Source organism: Nomascus leucogenys, chromosome 3 (genome assembly GCF_006542625.1).
Source record: "Nomascus leucogenys isolate Asia chromosome 3, Asia_NLE_v1, whole genome shotgun sequence".
Classification (NCBI taxonomy): domain Eukaryota; kingdom Metazoa; phylum Chordata; class Mammalia; order Primates; family Hylobatidae; genus Nomascus; species Nomascus leucogenys.
In genome coordinates this window covers 32,056,602-32,080,667 of record NC_044383.1, presented here as the reverse complement: position 1 = coordinate 32,080,667, position 24,066 = coordinate 32,056,602, and the positions used below count along the sequence as shown (strand labels likewise).

At 47.3% G+C, this 24,066-nt stretch overlaps 2 protein-coding genes across 5 annotated transcripts in view; one reads left to right on the top strand and one right to left on the bottom strand.

Annotated features, from left to right (window-relative positions):
• The first annotated feature begins 3 nt into the window (after positions 1-3).
• On the top strand, positions 4-21,625 carry DPCD (deleted in primary ciliary dyskinesia homolog (mouse)). 3 transcript variants are annotated; one of them, XM_003255374.4, is made up of 6 exons: positions 4-111; positions 6,577-6,657; positions 12,680-12,804; positions 13,140-13,273; positions 20,793-20,895; positions 21,324-21,625. In XM_003255374.4, the coding sequence occupies exons 1-6, from the start codon at positions 48-50 to the stop codon at positions 21,426-21,428; spliced, it is 612 nt and encodes a 203-aa protein (XP_003255422.1). In that variant the 5' UTR covers positions 4-47; the 3' UTR covers positions 21,429-21,625. The 3 variants fall into 3 exon arrangements, with proteins under 3 accessions (XP_003255422.1, XP_030664042.1, XP_030664048.1); XM_030808188.1 differs by lacking the exons at positions 4-111; positions 6,577-6,657; positions 12,680-12,804 and adding an exon at positions 17,082-17,154 and having other exon boundaries at positions 13,210-13,273; XM_030808182.1 differs by lacking the exons at positions 12,680-12,804; positions 13,140-13,273; positions 20,793-20,895; positions 21,324-21,625 and adding an exon at positions 8,525-9,954 and having other exon boundaries at positions 5-111.
• Positions 21,626-22,622: 997 nt separating this feature from the next.
• FBXW4 (F-box and WD repeat domain containing 4) overlaps positions 22,623-24,066 on the bottom strand; it is an 85,442-nt gene continuing 83,998 nt past the window's right edge. For both annotated transcript variants that reach the window (XR_004028979.1, XM_003255373.3), the window contains 2 exons: positions 23,604-23,745; positions 22,623-23,367 (listed from right to left, as the gene is read on the bottom strand). Coding sequence is in view for 1 of the 2 variants with exons in the window: in XM_003255373.3 (XP_003255421.2) it covers positions 23,248-23,367; positions 23,604-23,745 (262 nt within the window). In the remaining variant the exon portion in view is untranslated. The remainder of the gene's footprint in view (positions 23,368-23,603; positions 23,746-24,066) is intronic.

Here is a 24,066-nt window from a genome sequence, read left to right as displayed (position 1 = left end):
AACGGTTGCCATGGCAGCGGCTGGGCGTGTTGCTTAGCAGGGGAAAGATGGCGGTGACGGGCTGGTTGGAGAGTCTGCTGACAGCCCAGAAAACTGCGCTGCTGCAGGACGGTAACTCGAGGGTCCCCACGGGCTCCTTCGTCTTTTTCCCTCAGGGTCCGGCCCTCCGGGAGGGGCCTCAGGGCCTGGGTCGGCAGAGCTGGAAGGGTCTCGGCGGTCAACCGTGCCAGGTCCTGCATTTGCAGATGAGACTGAGGCTCACAGAGATGACATGACTGGAACACATGTCTCCGGACACCCCTTAGATTCCTCTACACCGTCTCGCTCAGCTCTGAGTTCTGTTGCTAATATAGTAATTTCTTTTACATTCATTATCTCATTTGCTCCTCACCACTGTCCTGAGAGGCTAATTTTCCACCCCGTTTTACAGAAGAGGAAACTGAAATCCAAGAATGGTTTAGACTTTAGAGAGGAGAGAGGCCTGGGCTCTGGTTCCAACTGTGCCATTAATTCACCACGGGCGCTCCAGTCGGCTCCTTTACTTGTTTGGGCCTCACTTTCCTCATCTGTAAAATGAAGTGGATGGACTACCATTATCTCTGAGGTCCTTTCTAGCTGTAATATTTTTGTTAAGTGAACTTCTAAATGTTTTCTGTGTCTTTAGGGGAGCTAGAGCAAGAACCAAGTGCTGTGCCTGGAAGAAGTGGGCACAGGGGCATGGATACCTAACTTTTCCCCACCCTAGGATTGGCCAATGTCGGCCCCTTTGTGCACTTGGGTCCTTTCTGGACCCACTGGGTAGCCAGGATGAATTGCGTCCGAAGTTCCTGAGGCTTTCAAGATAACAGCTGGTGACTCGTGTTCACAGGCAGAGGCCAGTCAGGGAAGCCTGGAGTTTGTGGAAATTAAAATCATTTACTCGTTCGTGCAACATTTAGGAAGGCTTTTACTATGTGCCAAGCTCTAAACTAGAACAGAAAGAAAAAGATATGTTTTCCCAGGACTCAGAGTGGTTGGGAAAAACATGTACTTAAATAATAAGAAGCGTTAAATAGAGGTTGTAGTCTTGTATAAAATGGTAGGAAAGAGTGAAGGTGTAAGCGACATCTCTTTGGAGGAAGACCCAACGGAAGTGATGATGTTTCTGGGTCCTAAAGAATTAATAAGGTCAGGCACAGTGGCTCAAGCCCGTAATTCCAGCACTCTGGGCGGCCGAAGCGGGCGGATCATTTGAGCTCAGGAGTTCGAGACCAGCTTGGGCAACATGGCCAAACCTCATCTCTACAAAAAATACAGAAACTATGGCCGGATGTGGTGGTTCACGCCTGTAATCCCAGCACGTTGGGAGGCCGAGTGGGCGGATCCCTTGAGGCCAGGAGTTCGAGACCATTCTAGCCAACATGATGAAACCCCGTCTCTACTAAAAATACAAAAAAATTAGCCAGGCATGGTGGTGCGCACCCATAATTCCAGCTACTCTGGAGGCTGAGGCAGGAGAATCGCTTGAACCCGGGAGACGGAGGTTACAGTGAACTGAGATTGCACCACTGCATTCCAGCCTGGGTGACAGAGTGAGTAAGACTGTGTCTCAGTCAAAATAAATAAATAACTAACTAACTAACTAACTAACTAACTAACTAACTAGGCAAGCCATGCATCATGGCACATGCCTGTAGTCCCAGCTACTTGTGGTGGCTGAGGCCAGAGGATCGCTTGAGCCAGGGAGGTAGACGCAGCAGTGAGCCGAGATCATGCCGGTGCACTCCAGCTTGGGCAACAGAGCGAGACCCTGTCTCAAAAAAACAGAAAAAAAAAAAAAAAAAAAAAAAAAAAAGAATTAATAGGTGTTTGCTGAGTGAAGAAGAGGGGATAGCTATTCAAAGAACGACTCACATATAAGGACCCTATGTGAAGGTGTGAAGGTACGTGCCTGATTACTAGAGGAATAACAAAACGTTTAGTAATGTTAAAGCAGTCACTCAGTCAGAACAAACCACCTATAACTATGTCAGGTACTACTCTAGGTGTCAGGATAGAAGGGAGAATAAAAAGGTCCCTTTTCTCAAGCAGCAATGAGGGAAAGTTGTGGAAAATGAAGAGCGATTACAGATAAGTTGGGACATATTGTGATAGATCTCATGCCTTGCTAAAGATTTAGGACATTTTCTCATAGGACAGTGGTTTTTGTTTTTATTGTGGTAATAAATACACAACAGAATTTAGCATTTTAATCATTTTTAAGTGTACAGTTCTGTGGCATTAAGTACATTCACATTGTTATGTAACTATCACCACCATCTTCAGAACTTTTTAATCTTTCTCAATGGAAATTCTTTTTTTTTTTGGAGACGGGTCTTGCTCTGTCACCCAGGCTGTGGGGTACGATCATAGCTCACTGCAGCCTTGAACTCCTAGGCTCATGTAATCCTCCCACCTCAGCCTCTTGAATAGCTGGGACTACAGGCATGTGCCACTACACTCAGCTCAAGTGAAATTCTGTACCCACCAAATGCCAATTCCTCATTCCCTCCTCCTCCCATCCCCTGGCAACCACCATTCTACTTTCTGTCTATGAATTAGACTGCTCTAGGAACCTTGTCTAAGTGGAATCATACAATATTTGTCTTTCTGTAACTGGCGTATTTCACTTAGTCTAATGCTTCAAGGTTCATCCATGTTGCCACAGTTGGATGCTTCCAGCTGTGCCGTTAATTCACCACAGGATCTCTAGTCGGCCCCTTTACTTGTTTGGATCTCACTTTCCTCATCTGTAAAATGAAGTGGATGGGCTATGATTGTTGTGTCTGAGGTCCTTTCCAGCTGTAATATCGTTTGTAAAGTAAACCTCTAAATGTTCCCTGTGTTTTTAGGGGAGATAGAGCAAGGACCAAGGGCTGTGCCTGGAAGAGGTGGGCACAGAGGTATGGATATTGTAGCATGTGTCAAAATTTTGCTCCTTTTTAAGGCTGAGTGATATCCCATTGTATGTCTATACTGCATTCTGTTTATTCATTCATCTGTTGATGGACACCTGGGTTGCTTCCACCTTTTGGGTATTGTGAGTAATGCTGCTCTGAACATGAGTATACAGATATCCACTCCAGTCCCTGCTTTCACTCTTTTTGGTCACAGAAGTTTTTAAACAAATATTTTATCAGCCAGGATTTTGTTAAGTTCTTTTGTTAGTAGCATCACAAAATGATATTGTTAGATTCCACCCTATCCCCAAACTGAAAAACAACTCAGTATTGCATATGTGGTTAAGCCTTGTCAAACCTGCAGATTTACCCCTGGGTGTGTAGGAGGGGTGTGGGGAATGGGCGGGCGGGGGGGTTACTCCCTTCCACCAAGAATCATGGCTATTGATATCTTGGATTGGATAATGAGACTCCAATTTACTTTTGTTTTTTTTAAGAAATAATTACATTCACTGTGGAAATATGAAAAATAAAGAAGTCACATATAATATTACCACCCAGATAATCATAATTTACTTTTTTTTTTTTGAGACGAGTTTCACTCTTGTTGCCCAAACTGGAGCTCAATGGCACAATCTCGGCTCACTGCAACCTTTGCCTCCTGGGTTCAAGCGATTCTCCTATCTCAGTCTCCTGAGTAGCTAGGATTATAGGCGCCCGCCACCATGCCCGGCTAATTTTTTTTTAAATTTTTAGTAGAGACGGGGTTTCACCATGTTAGCCAGGCTGGTCTCGAACTCCTGACCTTAGGTGATCCGCCTGCCTCGGCTTCCCAAAGGGCTGAGATTACAGGCGTGAGCCGCCTCGCCCAGCCCATAATTTATATTTTTATACATAAACTTCTATATTATTTCATGCATACATGCACAATTATTTTTCTTTTACAAAAATATGCTAATATACTTAATAATTTATATGTACATTTATTTCTAGAATAAATATACTATTAAAACAAAGTATAGATAAGTATTGAATAATCACTGGGTAAGGGAGGATGCTCTGAGTGCAACTTCTAAGGCAGTAACCACAAAGAAAGAAAATATATAGTTGGCTTTATAAAAACTAAACACCTGTGTTGGGCACCTGTAATCCCAGCTACTGGGGAAACTGAGGCAGGAAGATCACTTGAGGCCAGAAGTTTGAGGCTGTAGCGTGCTATAATCATGCCCGTGAATAGCCACTGCACTCCAGCCTAGGGAACATAGCCAGACACTCTTAAAAAACAAAAACACTTGTTTGGGAAAACCCACTTTAAACAAAGTTAAGGGCCAGGCATGGTGGCTCACACCTGTATTCCCAACACTTTGAGAGGCCAAGGCAGGAGGATCACTTGAGCTCAGGAGTTTGAGATCATTCTGGGTAACATAGTAAGACTCCATCTCTACAAAAAAAATTTAAAAATTAGCTGGGCATGGTAGTGTGCAACCATGGTCCCAGCTACTCGGGAGGCTGAGGTGGAGGATCACTTGAGCCCAGGAGGCAGAGGTTGCAGTGAGCCGAGATTGCACCACTGCACTCCAGCCTCGGCAACAGAGCGAGACTCTCTAAAAAAAAAAAAAAAAAGCCTCAGTTGGCCAGGCGTGGTGGCTCACGCCTGTAATCCCAGCCCTTTGGGAGGCTGAGGTGGGCAGATCACGAGCTCAGGAGATTGAAACCATCCTAGCGAAAATGGTGAAGCCCTGTGTCTACTAAAAATACAAAAATTAGCAGGGTGTGGTGGCATGCACCTGTAGTCCCAGCTACTCAGGAGGCTGAGGCAGGAGAATTGCTTAAACCTGGGAGGCAGAGGTTGCAGTGAGCTGAGATCGCACCACTGCACTCCAGCCTGGTGACAGAGTGAGACTCTGTCAAAAAACCAAAAACAACAACAACAAAAAACCCTCAGTTTTCCTCATCTATGAAATACAGGTAATGAAAACACATAGGATTATTGTGAGAATTAAATTTGATAAGACATGTGAAATGCCTGAATTTAGTAAGTGCTGCATCCTGCCTGGACTCAAGGCTGGATGCCAAGGGGAGAAGATGGTCAGACAAGACCCCCTCAGCTCCTCCCAGGCAGTACCTTGGATCCCGCTCCTGACAGGAGAGCCCTTTCTAATGCCTGTGAGCCATCCAAATGATTAAGGGTGGTATAAACTAGGGCTCTGCTAGAGGCCCTGCAAATTTAGGGGTGAGTTTATGCAGAATACAGATTAGGAATGGCTCAAGGGAAGTGTATCCCAGAGAAGTGAATTGGACAGGAAGAAGGCACCTTGGGGCTCTTATTCATCAAGCATACATAGGGTACTTGTCTACTGGATGTTAGTGCTCTGTTACTAGCTTTACTGAGGAGTCTGCCTGTATCTACTTATTTACCTATAAAAAGAAAGGGGAAATTACATAGCCACTCTTAAGCAAGTGCTCCAGGGGTAGAGGAATTGGGCTAGGAGACTCCCTTAGTTTCTTCTTCTTCTTTTTTTTTTTTTTTTTAGACAGAGTCTCATTCTGTTGCCCAGGCTGGAGTACAGTGGTGCAATCTCACCTCACTGAAACCTCTGCCTCCCAGGTTCAAGCAATTCTCCTGAGTAGCTGGGACTACAGGCGCCCGTGACCATGCCCAGCTAACATTTTTGTATTTTTAGTAGAGATGGGGTTTCACCATGTTGGCCAGGCTGGTCTGGAACTCCTGACCTTGTGATCCGCCCCGCCTCGGCCTCCCAAAGTGCTGGGGTTACAGGCATGAGCCACCACACCCGGCCTCCCTTAGTTTCTTCTGTTCTTTCAACGGATAGTGCATCAATGTTTATTCATCCTTTCCAATCAGTATTTAGTTGAGCTCCTAGCCTATGCCAGGAGCCACGCTTGGTCTTTAGGAAACCGTAGCATGGGGATAAAACCCCTCCTATCTAGTAGAAGAGATAGGCAATAATCAAAGAGTCACATAAATAGATGTAAAATCATACCAAACTAAGTGCCATGAAGAAAATACATGGGGACTTAACATTGTGTTACTGTGTGATAGGAATGACCTGGAGATATGCAGAAGAAGGCAGGGCACTGGCATGGCTAGAGGGAGTGCTTGGTCAGGAAACCCAATTCAATGTCCTGATCACATAGGTTTGGTTTTAGGAAGTGGGGAGAGAGATAAATACGATGTCATTCATGGGAAGACAAATGCTTTTAAAAGTGTCATGGTATGTAGTAAATGCTCCACTATGGATATGAGTAAAACATTAGGGAGGCACACAGGAGGATGTGATTAATCCTACCAAGGTGGCTGGAGGTGATAGCGGAGGAAGACTTCCCAGTGGAAGTGGCATTTGAGCTGGATTTTGAAGGGCAAAGAAGAGTTCCACAGATAGGAAAAAGTATGGAGCTGTTGCTGGTAGAGGAAACAGCAGAGCAAAGATGTTCAAGGAAAGCTTCAGAAAGGGAGAGAGTCTCAGGATATGTTTTAAAGTAATGGTAGGTATGGTTGGCAAGAAGTTTGGGGAGGTCCTGGCTGGGTTCCTCAGTACTCCCAAGGCTGGCACTGTTCCCCAGGTAGGCCCCTTGATCTGCAAGGGACAGGGCAAGGGGAGGCTTTGAGGTAAGGCATTCTCTGTTTTGTGCATAGGGAGAAGGAAGGTTCACTATTTATTCCCAGACGGCAAGGAAATGGCTGAAGAATATGACGAGAAGACGAGTGAACTACTTGGTAAGTGACAGAGGCTCCCAGTGGGCCTTTAGTAATACTTGGGGCTGACATAAGCACAGTGAACACTCCTAGCCTTAGGCTTGAGGCAGGAGCCCAGATCAAATGTAGAAGCTGGGAGAGACTGAAGCCCTCGAGACAACAATGTTCCTGAGCATAATCTGGGCACCAGAAGTGGAGTGCGAGTCCTTTTGACCAGTAAAATTCATCCCCACCCCTCACCCCAGACAAATGAGAGAGTGAGTAATTCTAAGATGTAGAGAAACAGTTGGGAAAAAACTTTACAAAGGAGGTGGTATTGGAAGTGAGCCTTGTAGGTTTAGGAGGGATAAGGGCAGACTTCCACCGCAATTTGTTTTTCCTTGTTTTTTTTTTTTTTTTTTTGTTTGTTTTGTTTTCTAAAGCCATGCCAGCAGCAAGCGAGTATCAGAGGCAGAGCTTCTGAGCTTGCCTCAAAGGCAACACTATAAAATATGGTCCTTATCTTGAAGAACATCTCAGTCAAAAGAGGGTCAAAACAGTGATTTTGCAGCATGGTCACTTTCATTCCTGCAGCGCCTTTCCTCTAAGAACAAACTCATGGATAGGGGCTCCAGCTCAGATTTCTGGGAATTATTTGATTTGTTCACTCTGTTCCCAGGTGTGCACATCAGCATTAACCAGCTTCCCAGAGCTAGGTGGCTGGCTCTTTGACCCAGGGCCCAAGGCTGTCAGCAGTGGGAGTTGGTCTCTTTATTAAGTTCCATCTGAAATGCTAAGACCAATGATGGAATCACAGGCTGGTTTATTTTCTTGTCATTATTCTTGGCTTTAATTTCTTCCTGGGCCTGATCGACAGGTAGTATTGGTGAGGGAATTTCTTTTTCCCTTTTTCTGACAGCTCATAAATGTCTAGAACCGACAACATGGATTACACTGGCTTGCATTCCCTCAGTCTCCAGTCTTAAAATGTTTGTCCTGCGCATGTTCAGTCGCACAGTGAAGTGTTGATCCCTCCTTATTATGAGCTGCTTGGGCTCCAGTCCCAATTGGTTTAGTCTGGTGCTATTAAAAATCTTGATGTGTTTAGCATATGACACTGATTCGGTGGAAACCAATACAGTAGTAATATCCTCACAATGCATTGTAATTTATAGTGCTCCCAGGGGATGACAGCCTTGGAATGCCTAACAGGGGAGAACTTATGAAAGCAGAGGTCACGTGGACTAGCCACCACCATAACCAGGCCAGAGAGTAGCCGCAGCTCCTCACTCCCAGCCCCCCCGTGCCACTTCTCTACTCCTCCACACAGAGCAAATAAAACAGCTATAGCTGCTGCAGCTGAAAAACAAACAAATAAAACCCGGCCTCTTTGTTGTGCTTGGACATGAAACTGAAATTAAAAACAAGTCCAGGTTTCTTCATTTGTAGCACCGTGTGCCCTGATATCCCACATTAACCTGTCACTTCTCCGGGTGGCAGGTGGGGAATAGACCATGGCTTCCAAACTCCTCTTTCTTAAAATCGGAAATGAAGAAGAGTGTTCACAGGAGAACACTGTTTGGCTAAAGTTGACCTAATAATGATATTAATAGTGTGACTCTTACTGGGCACCATGCTAAGTGCTCTACGTGAATTACCTCATTTACTCATCCTCATTAAAGCCCTAGGAGGTAGATACTCTTGTCTCCATTTTACATTTGGAAAAAATGGAAGCTCAAAGAGGTTAAGCACCTTGTTGAGACTTATGTAGCTAGTTTCTAAGCCAGGATTTAAGCCTAGTTCTGTCCAATTAAGAGCCCATGCTTTAGTCCTCAACAACATAGTGCTGGGGGTTGAGAATACTTAAATCCAACTTTCTTTTTTTCTTACTATGTTTTTCTTTCGCCAGAAAGGCCGGAGTGTAGACTGATGGGCAGACAGGAGGACCTCACTTGAGTCACTGGGCCCAGCTCTAGAACAGCAGATCTTTTTCTTACTCTTCTTCCTGTCCACCACCCCAGCTGCCCTGGCAACATACTGTCCATTATTAATTTTTAAGTATAAATAATCCCAGGGCTTGAGCTGGCTTTTGCTTGTGCATTCTATGAAGTAAAATAGGGACATGGTTTTTGTGGCAATAAACAGGAATAGTTTCCATTTTTCTAGCTAAGTATACAAATTTGATAATTAGTCAAACTGGTTTTCTGTTAGAAAAACTCAAAAGTAATTTACAGAGAAAGAATGGCCAATAGGTGTGCGTCAGTCTGGGACAGAGTTCCTCCAGTCGGTGTTAATAAGCATGTTAGTGTCCTGTTTTTTTCCTACCCTCTCAGTGCTATTCATTCCCACCCCCCACAATGATTGCTGCATGTATTCATAGAGGAAAAAACTGAAGGCCCCACAACAATGATCGGAACATCAAACCAGCCTGAGAAGAACACAGCACGTCCAAGGGGGCTGAGGCTGAAGGGCAGGCCATCCCCCAGCGATTACATTCGGATTACCGACTTAATCTGCTTTGGTATTTGACCGCCACCCTAACCACCCCAGGCTGCATTTGGAGGATATTGAGCACTTTCATCCCCAAGCACTTCACTGGCTTTATAAATGACCCACTCGATTCCCTTCGGCCTCCTCTGGGATGGGACATGGCAGCTGTTTAATAGCCACATAGCAATGTTGCAGTGTTTTAGGGCAGAAAAGAAGAATCCTGCATCTAGTTTAAGCTGCAGGGAGTATTTAGGGAAGGGGAATGTAATTATCCACATTGGAAGTGGGCCAGGGTTTGGAGCTTTGGGGAAAGAGGCCTTTAGGACTTCTGCTTTCCAGCCCACCTGAAAGATGGGGCCTCCTTTCAGCAGTCTGGGACATCAGCCTGCTTCCTGCTGACTTAGGAAAAAGCCCCCAGGCGCCACCTCCTTTATATATTCCCCATCAGACCCTTCACCGGGGTGGAAAGTCTCTTTTCCAAGGTCTGGCTGGGGCTCAGCTGGGAAGATATGACAGCATCCCGGGAAGCTGCCTCACACACACCAGTTTGGGTTTAACATATAATCAAATCAGAGTGACAGCAGGTGGAAACAGTCTTCTGTTGCCGTAGGAGCCGTCCTTGAGTTCAGGAACAAAGACAGGGACAAGAAAGACAAGACAAAGTGTGCATTTGTACGTGTGCATTCACACCCATGCACTTGTGCATAGGAAGAATAAGAAGGACTTCTCCAAAATCTTTTATTGGGTCTTATCTCTGGAGGGAATGGGAAAGGAGACTTTCTTCTGCATTCTAACAAAGAATTTAATTCTCAAGGTGTTTAAACAAAAAGTAAAGGTGAAGCAGCCAGAGATGTCAAGTTCCCTGAGTGGTTTTTAAGGTCAGAAGTAAGCTGATTTTCTTCCTTCTTTGAGTACTTCTTGGGAAGTTTTCTGTGTAAAACTCAAAATTTCTTGGAGCGAAAGAGTGCACAGAAAACCCTGGGGTGGTTGTCATCCCTCAGGCCACCTTGGTGCATTATTGTGCATTTGGACACCCATTTTAGTAAGGTCCATGACTTACAGGGCACCTCACTTATCCAGCCCCAGGTAGTGAGGTAGTCCTCATAATTTACTTTTTCAGATAATCAAAGCTTACCCTTTAAAGGCCAAATATAAAAAATAAATTGAGCTACTTAAAAAAAACAGAACCTTTCAAAATATTACATGTGCTTATTGAACACTTTCAGAATAAAGTTTTATTAATAATTCAAATTCTGGATTTGGAGTTAGGACACCTGGAGTTTAGCCGTGGCATTTGTAAGATTGTCTCCTTGAGCCTCAGTAAGTCTTCATACTCTGTAATTCTTCATACTCTGTTTCCTGGAGAGTAGTGGCAAGGATTGAAAGAGAGCAGTCAGGGAAAAAATGCTATTTCTCATTTTAAAAATACAGACATTGGAGTAGATGCTTTCTTTTTTTTTTTTTTTTTTTTTTTTTTTTTTTTTGAGACGGAGTTTCACTCTTGTTGCCCACGCTGGAGTGCAATGGCACGATCTCGGCTCACCACAACCTCCGCCTCCCAGGTTCAAGTGATTCTCCTGCCTCAGCCTCCCCAGTAGCTGGGTCTACAGGCGTGTGCCACCACACCCAGCTAATGTTTTATTTTTAGTAGAGACGGGGTTTCTCCATGTTGGCCAGGCTGGTCTCGAACTCCCAACCTCAGGTGTTCCGCCCGCCTCAGCCTCCCAAAGTGCTGGGATTACAGGCATGAGCCACCATGCCTGGCCTGGAGTAGATGCTTTCTAAAGGAGCTTCCACCTTTAAAATCTGTGATGGTTGTGTTCTATTATAAAGTGGCACCATTGGAGTCTAAGGGTGCTTGTTTGCCCTTATACTAAATGGTCCCAAGTGTTTATGTGGTTCTGACACTGCCGTCTAATGTGAGCTGTCCCCGATACCATTGTCAATATGCCTGAGAAAAAAAGTAATTTCCTGCCTTATTCTTCACACAGCATTTTATACCTAGTCAGAGCGAGAATCTGAGAGTGATCTTTCCTATAGTATAGAGTAGGGTACATGGATCTTTTCACAATAAGCTGCTGCTCGGAGGCATTTGTCACTTCTGAGTTTGCAACTGTGACAGAGGCCCCCAGAAGGCTGCTTCCAGTGAAGTGAGGTATTAACACTGAATAGATTTGGATATACTCCTGGTCACAGTCCATTCACTTAAGAGAGAAGTATTTGTGGGGGAAAAAAAGTTGCCTATAAAGCATATTTCTAAGTTTTACTCTTCCTTATTAATTTTCATTATAAACTTGGAAATGTGTTTCTAGGGAGAATTTTTAGCCCTAAGAGGTAATAAAATCACACTGCAGAATGCAGCAGACCTTATAAAAGCACATATTTAAGGGAAAATTCTAATTTTACAGCACACTTTTGTGTTCAGCTTGTGTGCCTTACTTACAGTGGTGAGGGCGTTTGGATTTGACACAGCTGCTCAAAAGGTCTGAAGTAAAACCGCCGGCTGCCTAGTGCTGAGAACCTGACTGTAGTTCTCAACTCCTACCTGGAAAAAGACGCAAACAGAAACAACTGTAACTGAGTACTATGCACTTTTTGAGTTGTTTAGCTCCTTAAACAGCTACAGAGGCTGCTGGTCTTTAGCACCAACTGGGCTCCTCAGGCTGGAGGATACCATAGTGGGCAGCCCCCGGATTCCAAATGCAGCAGGAAGGGAAAGGAACTGGGGGATAGGAGATCATGGCTCAGAAAAGATCGCCCTGCAGTGATAGACTGCATGGTTCCTGAAAATGAAAATCTCAGCAGGGGTTTTCAGGTACTGTCCATTCAACTAGTTTCTTGATTTATAATTTTCATAATATATATGCCTTAAAATCTTATGCAAGCATCTGGGTTGTGAAACAAAGTAAAATAGAGATGGTTATTTGCATTCTAGAAGGATTCTCTTTTACAAAAAATTCACATTAGATCTTTTATAAACCGTGCATTTAATATAGGGCATGTGCCTACAATTTTGTTTAAATGCAGCTTTGGGGCATTTTTTTGTTTTTGCTTTTTTCTTTTTTTTTTTTTTAAGCAAGGTATACCTGAAATGAGTGAATTTCTGTATTTGGACTTTCTGAATCATGATACAGACCTGCCCAACAGCTTTCACCCTCTTAATTATTTTTTCCTCTGCATGTTTTTGAGGGAAAAAATGTGCTTCAACTCCTTTTTGGGATCCAGATTTTCTCCATTACCAGAAACAACCCTTTTCCTAATCTTCACATCTTCTCCTTGCTTGAAGCCACACCTGAGGGTTTCTTGACTCCATTTGGCGCTTCTCAGAGCTTCATTCCAGTTCCTTTTGCCTGAGCACCCATGAGATGTGCTTTGCAGATTGTCTAATGTTGAAATGCTCTACTGAAATTTCAGAAGTTGTGAGGTCCCTCCTTAGATTAACGAAGCTGAGAGTAAAGGCCCAACACTCTCACTTTCATCTTGTGCTGGTTACCTAGTGTGGTGCCGGTGATTCGGCAGAAAAGAGCAGAGACCCTCTCTTCACTCTCATCCCAATGCTTGCTTCTCTCCTCAGTGAGAAAGTGGCGTGTGAAAAGTGCCCTGGGAGCCCTGGGCCAGTGGCAGCTTGAAGTAGGAGAGCCAGCACCCCTAGGAGCAGGGAACCTGGGGCCTGAACTCATCAAGGAAAGCAATGCCAATGTACGTCCATCTGTCCAGGTGTCTTGCATGGGCTGAGGTGGGGGTGGGCTATGGGCTACTGGCTCTTGAGGGCAGGGACCATGTCTTGTTCACCTCCTCGCCTCCAGTGTGCCACCTGGACACAGCACTCTATAAATGTTTGAATGAATACAGACATTTTGGCTTGATCATCCCAGGGCAGGGGCTCAGGGCCTGGAGTGCTGTAGCAATAGCAGCGTCAGAGGGGAGAGTGGAGAAGAGCCGAGGATCTTGTTGTGCCCCGGGGTAGAGCTCTGATGAGGGTGGAGCCTTCCCTTCCCCAGGAACAGTCCTCGAGTTGGATTTGCCTTCTGCAGCCTATCTTCATGCGCAAGGACACCAAGATGAGTTTCCAGTGGCGGATTCGAAACCTCCCCTATCCTAAGGATGTCTATAGTGTCTGTGTGGACCAGAAGGAGCGCTGCATCATTGTCAGAACAACCAACAAGAAGTGAGTAGCGTGGAAGGCACCCTGTGTGCTTGTGTATGAGCAGGGTGTAGGGTGGGGTTTGATCTGGGGTTAGGATCATTATTCAGGCCAGTCCTGCAGAGAGGAAGCCCTCCTGCTTCCAGGTATTGGAAGGGCTTCCTCTCTGCAGGACCGGCCTGAATAATGTAATCAGCTCCATCGGGGAAGAGAAACTTGAATGAGTATCTAGTATAGTACCTGGCATAGATAGGGGCTCAGTAAATATTTGTTGAATGAATGAGATGATGAGGGAAATCACACGACCATAAACTTGTGGTCTCAGGTGGTTCTGCTGAAAGGTTATTATGATCTTGGTCTCCTGACTGGATCCAGGCCTTGGTAAGGGTGGTCTGGTGACATCACTGTCAGAGCTGGCAGGGAGCCATAGCTTGGAAGGCACCCCTGTCTGAAGTGGCAGTGACAGTCCTTTAAAGCAGTACTTGACAGCAGTTTAAAGCAGACTAGGCAGCAGTAAACCTAATCCCTCCCCAGACTGAGTGACAGTGGGGCAGATGCTTGGGCCGCTTGAAAGTCCCTTGCATAATGCTTCAAAAGGGGTACTCAGCTTCCCTTTGTGGTCCCCTAGAGGGGAGGCAAACTGCAGGGGTTGAAAGGACAGAAGGTGGCCACAGTGCATTTCCATTATGGAAATGCATTGATCTCATTTAGGTTTCTGGAGCCCTGACTGATCACAGGAGAAGAGAAATGCCCAGTGTGAGGCCTGAAGGGAATGGCCCTGAAATGAATCAGTCTTGACCTGGGCTAGAGAGAATACAGTCTAGGGCCAACTACCACAAAATAGATTTGGGCATCGAGATGGGAGGTTTTATAAGTTACCTGTCTGCAAGCTGTGAAGCCATTCAACATGCCTCATGGGGATACCCCCACCCATCTCCTGCTTTACATGCCGTAATGGGGACCCAGCTCTTGTGCATCTCCTCAAGTGATGTGGTGCCAGTCTCCCCTTCCATCTCCGTCAGGCCCACGAGGCCCACAGGGAAGCAGGGTAGCTCCCAGACTCCCCCATCGCAGCCCTGGGTGCTGCCATCCTCTTGTGACCCCCATATCCCATTGCTTTGGCAGGGTTAAGAGGACAGGGGAAAGGGTGGAGATGGATGAATTAATTTCAGGATTATTGCTGTACATGCAGCCAGCAGCCCCTGCAGTGGGCCTTGTCTATAAATATAAAGTCATAATAATAAGGGTTTGTGTTTATAAAGCACTTTGAAGCCCTCAGATAAGAGGCAGTTTATTCCCGTTATTGTTCTCATCATTAACAGGAGTCACTGCCTAAAGTGGAATTTAGCAATTTCAGACAACAGAGAAATTGCCTGTAGGAGAACAAACTCCATGCTTCAGCAAGCATTCCCTGGTGGAAGAGGCCTTGGGTCCAAACTGGGAACAAAAGTGCTTCTGATAGCACTTGAATCTGCAGCCCAGCACTTTGTGAAGCTGGCTGCTGCCTCTTTTTTGTCCCCCAGAGGTCACTGTCGAATACAGATATCAGACAGAAATGTGATTACCAGGGAGTGAGGAAAGAGGCTAGCTAGCTCACCAAAAAATTCATCTGCTGGCAGATCCTCTGGGTCCCATCTCCTGCGCACATCCAGCCATAGGTGGCGCTGTTGGCCAGGAGCTCCATGGCTGGAGGCCCAGGCTAGCTCTCAAGGCAAGTGGGGGTTGTTGGACATTTTTGAAATGATGGGTGAGGCCAGGTGGGATGGGAGTGATGCCCCTGGAGGAGCAGGGCTGAGGGTTGGATTCCCATAGAGGACAGAAGAGTGTTTCAGGCCCACTTTGGAACCCACACTGAGCCTCTGGTCCAGTGTCCCAGCCTGGCTCATCCCTGCCCTCCTCAGGTCTCTCCGTTGGGAGGTAACCTAGAGGCCGCTGAACCCTTAGCCAGATCGTTCCCAAACCTAGTGGCATTTTTACCTTCTACCTGGAGGAATGTGTTTTATACCTTTACTCCCATTAATTATATAGAACTCAATGGCTATTCCTTTATTATTATTATTAATTTGGAAGGGAGATACTTATTTCTTATCAAGGGTTACAGCCTGCATAGACATTCTTTTTTATTTTTATTTTTTTTTAAGAGATGGAGTCTTGGCCGGGCGCGGTGGCTCACACCTGTAATCCCAGCACTCTGGGAGGCCAAGGCAGGTGGATCATCTGAGGTCAGGAGTTCGAGACCAGCCTGGCCAACATGGCGAAACCATGTCTCTACTAAAAATACAAAAATTAGCCAGGCGTGGTGGCGCATGCCTGTAGTCCCAGCTACTCGGGAGGCTGAGGAAGGAGAATTGCTTGAACCCAGGAGGCAGAGGTTGCAGTGAGCCAAGATCATGACATTGCACTTCAGCCTGGGTGACAGAGTGAGACTCCATCTCAAAAAAAAAAAAAAAAAAAAAAGAGATGGAGTCTTGCCCTATTGCCCAGGCTAGAGTCCACTTCTTGCACAATCATAGCTCACTGTAGCTTTGAACTCCTGGGCTCAAGGGATCCTCCTGCCTGATCCTCCTGAGAAGCTGGGACTATAGGCACATACCACCCAACCTGGCTAAGTTTAAAATTTTTTTGTAGCATTGGGGGTCTCTCCATTTTGCCCAAGCTGCTCTCAAAATCCTGGGCTCAAGTGATCCTCCTGCCTTGGCCTCCTGAAGTGCTGAGATTACAAGCATGAGCCACCACACCCAGACCAGGGTGGCCATTCTGGCAGGCTGGGAAGTGTGGCCTCCGGCCAGAAGCCAAAAACTCAGTGGCTACTCCCTTCCACAGTGTTTAGCTTTTTAAGGATATAGTACATTTAAAATCTGTTTTCTGATCATCATTCTGTCGGGAGGTGGACAGGAGCCATACTTTTATTCTTGTATTATAGATGATTATATAAATGTATACATAAGGTTAGCATGATGAACCAGCTTGCTGAAAGGAAAGTTAGTGACTGTCTCTCTTGATACCCAGGCATCTGCACTTTCCACCACATCATGGCATTTCTCTCTGATTTGACCTCTTCCTTCACCTGGAGGTTCCATACCTGCCCCAGTTCTAATATTCTGGAATGTGGTTACTGACCAAAGCCAGAGTTTCTTTACCCATACTTGCCTTGTCTCTGAAGAGCTGGGTTGGTGACTTTACTTGAAGGAATTGATTGTAATGTATCATGTCCTTGGCCTCACATATTAGTGAGGGATGAATCAGGGAAGGAAAAAAGTGCTTTTCCAGGATCCCAGTGTTGGACCATCTATTCCTGATAATAACGTTTGTGCAGAAAGAGGGCTCCTAACCTCAGCCTGGAAGTTGGCCGCTGTAAGTGGAATGAGCCAGGGTGCAGCAGTGAGAAGTTGTTGGGTTAAATCTGGCCTCTGTCACTATTAGCTGTAGAATTTAGGCAAAGTTTCCTCATCTATTAGAGAAGACTCACAGCTACTTCACAGATTTTGGGGAATTTGATGAAATCATATATGTACAGGCCAGAACAATGGCTGGCCTGAAACAGGTCCTCAACAGTTCTTTGGAAATTCGAATCTGAGGAGAGCTTGGCTGATTTGACATCGGTGATACTAACACTGTGGGAGGTGTTAATAGGCTTCACTAGAAAAAAGGATTCTGTGGTCAAATAAGTTTAAGAAACTCTGGATTAAACAGGCTTCTCTTTGGTGGGGCCGAGAGCCTTTAGTATGTGTGTGTGATTGTGACTCTCTAGCAGGGGGCGACTGTGGGTGGGGGTGCCAAGTTTGCCCAGCGCCTTGATGTTTAAGAAGATTTGCTTGCTGCTTTTCTAAAGGCGGACTGGTTGGAGGCTTCTCTGGACCCCTCTGGCCATGCGGTGTGCAGGTGTGCATGGCACCCCCTCTGAGGTATGTGAGGCATGACCCGAGTGATTGTCCACAGCAGCCCTGCTCCTGCCTTCAGCCTCCAGAGTCTGTCTGCCTCTGAGGGCCTGGCCTCTGGTGCCCTTTTGGGTTGAAGGGCTGGATTGGGGAGGGGATACAGTAGAGAGTGATGGGAGGCAGTAGATCATTTCTGCAATAGCCAAAATGGAGGAGTTGTCTGTAGAACAGGGAGAAGACAGGTACAGAGTTGGCCTGTTCTGGGCCCTTTGACATTGACTACAAGTTCACCTAGTGCAGCTCTTTTATTCGAAGAAGGAATGTGGCAACTGAGGCCCAGAAATTAAGTGACCTGTCCAGGGTCACAGGGCAGGGCCAGGAGTTCTGCTACAAGCCTTTACTTCCACATACATCTTTTGAAGACTTTTGACATTCAGAAAGGAAGGCCACCGATGTGTTGGAGAGAGTACCCAGCAGACTCGCAGAGTGTTCAGACCCCAGGGGAGACAACCTGTTCATTGTTGAACATCCCCACCTCCCACCTCAATATCTGCCCCATCGTTGGACAAATGCAAATAATCTCGACTATGGTGGGCTATTACTTTGTGGTGAGAATGTGGAGACATGGAGGGGTCAGGAGATTTGGGGGATTCTTACTTTAATACGGGCTTCTCTGTTTACCAGCTTTGTGAGTTGGGCAAGATACCTAACTTTTCTGGGCCTCAGTTTCCTTTTGTTTAAAAGTGGATAATAGAAGTAACCAACCTGAGAGAGTTGTTTTGACAATTAAATGTGTTTAGAACCTGGCACAGAATAAGCTTTTAAAATGTCATCTTTCATTGTATGGCTGAAATAGAACAGTGAAGGGAGGTGGGAATGGGGGAGAGCAGGACATCTGCAGGAAGCCAGGGAACTATCCTGCTGTAAGGGTTCAGCTTTTAGCAGAAACAAAAACAAGGTCTGATCAGCAGGGATATGGCCTTGTTTCTTTTTTTGAGATGGAGTCTGGCTCTGTTGCCCAGGCTGGAGTGCACTGGCATGATCTTGGCTCACTGCAACCTCCGCCCCCTGGGTTCAAGTGATTCTCCTGCCTCAGCCTCCTGAGTAGCTAGGACTACAGGCGCCTGCTACCACGCCTGGCTAAGTTTTGTACTTTTAGTAGAGATAGGGTTTCACCATGTTGGCCAGGCTGGTCTTGAATTCCTGGCCTCAAGTGATCTGCCTGCCTCGGCCTCCCAAAGTGCTGGGATTGCAGGAGTGAGCCACTGCATCTGGAGGCCTTGTTTCTTCTTCATCCTTTTCTTTTAATTTTTTGTAGAGACAAGGTCTCGCTATGTTGCCCAGGCTGGTCTTGAACTCCTGGCCTCAAGTGATCCTCCCACCTCAGCCTCCCAAAGTGCTGGGATTACAGGTGTGAGCCGCCAGACCCGCCCTCTTCTTCATCCTTAAATCTCCAGCTCACAGCTCAAGGCCTGGGACACAGTTGATGCCCAATAAATGTTTGCTGCCTACCTACAGCTGCCTGAGGCTGAACGTTATGACCCTTCCAGAAGCACAGTGGGTCTCTCTCTTGTCCAGGTGCTGGTGAGAAAGTCAAGTACAGTACCTATCATGGAAAAACCCTATGTCTCGGGGAATGGGTGTGAGAAGGGGGTGGGCTGCCCCAGGAGGAGAAAAGGCAGATGCTCCCTAGTCCCTTGAGCCTGACTATCGGGAGCTTCTAAGAAGTTGTTTAACCTGGACCAATAAACTAAATCTATTACAATAGACTCAAAACCAAGCTGAGCCTCCACCTGCTCTGCCTCCATTCCTCTTGCCTGGTGGTAGGAGTAGTTCAAGGAAAGCAGGTGCAAGCTATGCACCTTAAGTTCCCTCTGATCCTGTCCTTGCTGTTGTGGCCAAGCCCTGGGATTCATTTTCCGGTCCCACTGCCCCAGCCTGGGGGAATGGTTCTGCTGGGCTGCTTCCCTCCTGGTTCTGCTTTTTGTGTATATTTGCAGGGAAGATGTTAACACTTCCTAACAAGTCTTTGTGTTCATCTAATCTCTGCTGTTTAACCTTTGACTCTCTCCTATTATCAGTGTCTGCCACCTTTGCTGGCCAGACCAAAGGCCCCAGGAAGAGCCCTCAGCCTGAGCTGGCTAGGAAGAGGATGAGGCAGGCATTCCATCCCTGTTTGCAGGCAGATGGATTGCCTTTCCCTGGGGCAGAGCTTTGGAAAATAAAGCAACTTGCAATGCCATTAGGATCCCCCAGCCCCCACTCCTTTTGAACTGTCAGCCTTTAAGTAAACATTATTTTCCTGCGATGCGTCCCAGTACCTTGGTGGGGAGTGGGGAACCTGGGAGGAGAGGGGCCCCGAGAGCCTCTGTTGAACGGAGGGATTTGGGCAGGGAGGACGGGAGCAGAAGTGCTGCATTGATGTCAACTCTCTGAGTCCCCAGGGCATAGGGGCTTTTGAAGTGGACTCAGGGTAGCTGTCACCACAAGGACCAGGCCCCTCTGAAGTACTAAAAGCCCCATCCTCCCCAGGCCTCTCACTTGAGTTTGTTTGTACCTGCCTGAGGTGTTTCCCTTCACAGCCCATACAGTCTCTACAGCAGAAAGTGATGCCTTGCCCAAGTGATAGGTCTAGCAGCCCCTGGCCAGAGCCTAAGCCACATTTCCACCAAGGAAAATGCCAAATTGGTGTATGGTTAGAGATGAGGAGGCCATTCATTGTGCTTTGGTGTAGTAAGGATCAGACCAAGGACAAGGAATCTTATTCTAATCTTGACTCCCATCCCTACTGACAACTGGCTGTGAAACAAGGCAAGACATTTCATCTCTCTGAGCCCGAGTTCCCTTTTTGGTAAGGGGGGGTCAAATTTCCTGCAAAGTCTAGTTATACATATTAGAGACTGGGTGTTGCTATCTGTTCTTTTTTTTTTTTTTTTTTTTAATTAAAAGGCATCATTAATCTCTGAACCGGCACCTGCAGATGATAAGGACCATGTATGATGTGTAAAAATGGAGGAGTAGGGACTTGGGGCCAGCCAAGTAGTCCAGAGGTCTGGCTTCCATGATGAGTAACATGGTTTGTCCTCTCAAAGAGATTTCTCCTAGTAGATATACTTTTCCTCTGGCCTACAAGTAGAGCCAGGCTAACAAGGCCTTGAAAGGCCCCAAAAGAGAAAGAGGTAGTTGAGGCCTTCAGTGGACCTCCCATGTAAATGGTAACAGTAGGGCCCCAGCTTTGGGAGACAGATCTCAATGTCCTTATTCTGTCCTTTGTTAGAACACGTCCCTTTTTTCTGGTGTCTCCATGAGGCTTTGGGTGTAGAGGAGTCCCAAGCTGCTTGAGCTATTTGTGTGTTCCAGGCTTCTTCTGCCTGTCTTTGGGAGACCCAGCTCTGAGATGTGAGTCACTACAACCCCTGGTCTAATCACAGAATTATAACTGGGTTCTGCTCTTCTGCCACTGGACTGGACATAAGGCTTGCATTCTATGCTTTCCAGGGCCACTGAGCTCTAAAATACTGGTGTTCTAACTGGTTCCCCTTCTCCCTCTCTGCATGTGTGGAAGGTGTGGGAGAACTAGGTAGAAGCTAGGCAGCAGAGGGCCTGATGCCCAGCTGTTGGGTCACCTTGCCGAGTGCCCCAATGGCCTGTCGGTGTCCCCACAGGTACTACAAGAAGTTCTCCATTCCTGACCTAGATAGACACCAGCTACCTCTGGATGACGCCTTGCTGAGCTTTGCCCACGCCAACTGCACCCTGATCATCTCTGTAAGATTCACCCAGACTTCTTGGACACTGCATCAGGGAGAGTCTTCCCCTTTCCCTGCCCACTTCCCATCCCATAAGAGTCCTCAGTTCTAGCCCCAAGCCCTAGGGTGTGCTTGTGGGAGAATAGGCATCTCTCATTCAGCATGGGGGAGAGCAGGGAGGGGGCCCAGGGAGGAGCCTGACCATATAATTCACAGCTAGAAGAGGGAGAGGATGAAAGGGAAGCGGTGGAAATTGCTGAACTTGGGTTCTTCTGGTCCAAGGTCTGCTCCTACTCAGGCACATGACCTTGAGCAAATCATTCAATCCTATAGGCCTCAGTTTTCTCGTGCAAATAAGGGGATCAGAAGGAGAAGGGGCCCCAAGTGTGTGCCGAAGGAGAAGGGACAGTGGCTGAATTATTTTCTTATTCCTGGCTCCATCCACAGTACCAGAAGCCAAAGGAGGTTGTGGTGGCCGAGTCCGAGCTACAGAAGGAACTAAAGAAGGTAAAGACAGCCCACGGCAACGATGGGGACTGCAAGACCCAGTAGTTGTAGTTGGCCCCTGAGCCTTATACCTCCAGCACAGGGGGTGCCGTGAGACTTCAAGGCTTGGCCCTTCTTGACCATGGCAGCCTCCTATCTTCTAGGAGCTATCAAGGGTCTCTAAGAACTGGGCATGGGGCACTCCTAGCCAGTGAGTCCTGGTCATATTTCCTGAGTAAAGTCATTCTGAGCTACTTACTGCACAGGGACTGCCCTCTTGTTCACCTCTGTATGCTGCCTGGCCCCAGACCCCACTGGCCTTGGGAGGGTGTGATGACATTCCTGTCTCTATCCCGGGGACCTTCAACATAAAGCTTTCCACAAAAAGGGAGAATAGGGTGGGAGCACATGGCCCTAGCAGGGCAGAGCTGGCCTTTCCCTGAAACCTGTTTACACAAACTCAGAGGAAGACCGGGCTGGAGGGACCCTGTGCTACCATAGCTTGCAGAAGTGGCTCAGAGGAAACTCCTGAAGATATGTGGGCAAGGGAAAAGTTTTAAAAATGCAGAAACCAGCCGGGCGCAGTGGCTCACGCCTTAATCCTAGCACTTTGGGAGGCCGAGACGGGCAGATCACCTGAGGTCAATAGTTCAAGACCAGCCTGGCCAACATGGTGAAACCCTGTCTCTACTAAAAATACAAAAATTAGCCGGGCATGGTGGTGCATGCCTGTAATTCCAGCTACTCGGGAGGCTGAGGTAGGAGAATCGCTTCAACCTGGGAGGTGGAGGTTGCAGTGAGCCAAGATCATGACACTGCACTCTAGCTTGGGCAACAGAGCGAGACTCTGTCTCAAAACAAAACAAACAAAAAAACAAAAACAAAAAACAAAACAGAAACCTTGGAAATAGAACACAGGATGTTAAGGCATTGTGGGTAAAAAGCCAGAATAAGGGTCATAATGTTGCCAAGGGTGTGTGTTGGGGTAGGGGTCACCACAGGTAACAACTGAGCTCCCAGCAGCCTGGACCCTTTCCACAGTCCCCTCTCCAAACCCACAGGTGACCCTCCACACCCCAAAGGCTAAGGGATAGGTCGTCAATGGGAACTCTTCCTGAAAAAAAAGAAACCTTTGTTCTTTGGGACACAGAGCCATGAGGCTGGTCTTGTCATTTCAGCAGCACACACAACCCTGAGCTTGGGTCTGCTGTTGCCTTCTCCTGGAGCCTCCTAGGACTACTCAGCCAGTGAGGAACCAGATCTGTGAACAATCAAGCTGTATTTTTACAAAAATGAAAATTGTAGCATGTCTCAACAGCCAGCCTGAGGTAGGGCTGGCTCAGAACTCACTCAACTGCTGGGTTCCCTTTGCTCTTTCTTGGTTTCAAAGCAAAACCAGGCCACAGTGCCCCAGGAATGAACCCCCAGCCCCGAGAGGTTGGTCAAGGGTGAGGTCTTGCTGGTGCCAGCAGGCTATTGGCAGCCTCACCTTTCCTTCCAGGAAGGGGCAGAAAGGAACCATCTGGGAAGGTGGGAGCACCTCACCTCACTCTGTAGGCTGTCGTGGCTCTAATAAGGGGTATAGGATGGGCCTCTCCAGGCCAAGTCCTTGCTCTGGCCAAACAGGGACGCAAGGCCCAGGTTCAGCTGCACTCTAAAGCAGCAGGTCCTGCCTCTCCAACAGGTTCCTGGGAGGGACTGCATCTCTGGTAAGTTCCAGAGCCCCAGGAGTCAGAAGCCTCTAGTGCAAGGTGCCTGAGCACTGGGGTCACAGGCCCAGGAGCACAGTGGGGCAGTGAGGAGGAGCTATCACTGCACCCTCCAGGCAAGAGAGGTCCCTGAGTAGTTGGTTTCCCTGGCCCAGAGGCACGGGTGGCCCTGATGGTCATGGGTTTTGAAAATCCAGGACGTGGAGGTTGTAAGACAGCGCAGCATAGAGATGCTTGGTGGTGAGACGCAGGCAGTACACAGGGCTGCTGAGGGGGGTCGACGTCAGCGGGAAGGCCTGGAAGGGAGGGCACAGGAAGTGGTAAGAGCTTTCCAAGTGGGACATGGGTGTGCCCCAACCCAGGATCCCCAGGCCCAGGGGAAGAGGGACATGTGCCATTGTAGGCTTCTTCCAACCCTTTCTAGGCACGTCCTTGGCTACCTCACCATCTCCCAAATGCAGCCCATAATCATGAGTCCCGGCATGCTGGAGAAGAGGTGGGCAGGCCACTTACGTGTGGGCAGGCCACTTACGTGCAGGCAGGCCCTTTGGCGCCGGTCCCACAGGCGTACAACACCGTAGTAGGAGGAACCTGTGGCCAGCAGGTGGTTGCCATCTGTCTGCAGGCAGTACAGGGTGCTGTCGTGGGGCTCCTCCCACTCCATGACACATTTCCTGTCCAGGAAGAGGAGACGCAGAGGGAGGTTTAGGGTACCCTCCACCTCTACCCCAGCTTTCTTGGGCCTAGAGTGGCTGAGGGGAGCATTAAAGAGCCATTCCGGGATGGAAGAGAAAGAAGCCTAAATCATCAGATTCGTCAAAAACCGAACTTCATGGGAGAAAGCATCTTCTGTAGAGGGCTCTCTTGCCATGGCCCAGACGACACAGCAGATTATGCCTGCACTTCTGTTTTCACATGGCCAGCTACTTGTCACTGGACTCAAGAAAGGTTGAAGTAACACAGGCCTGAAGAAAGGCTGGGACAGAATATTGAGG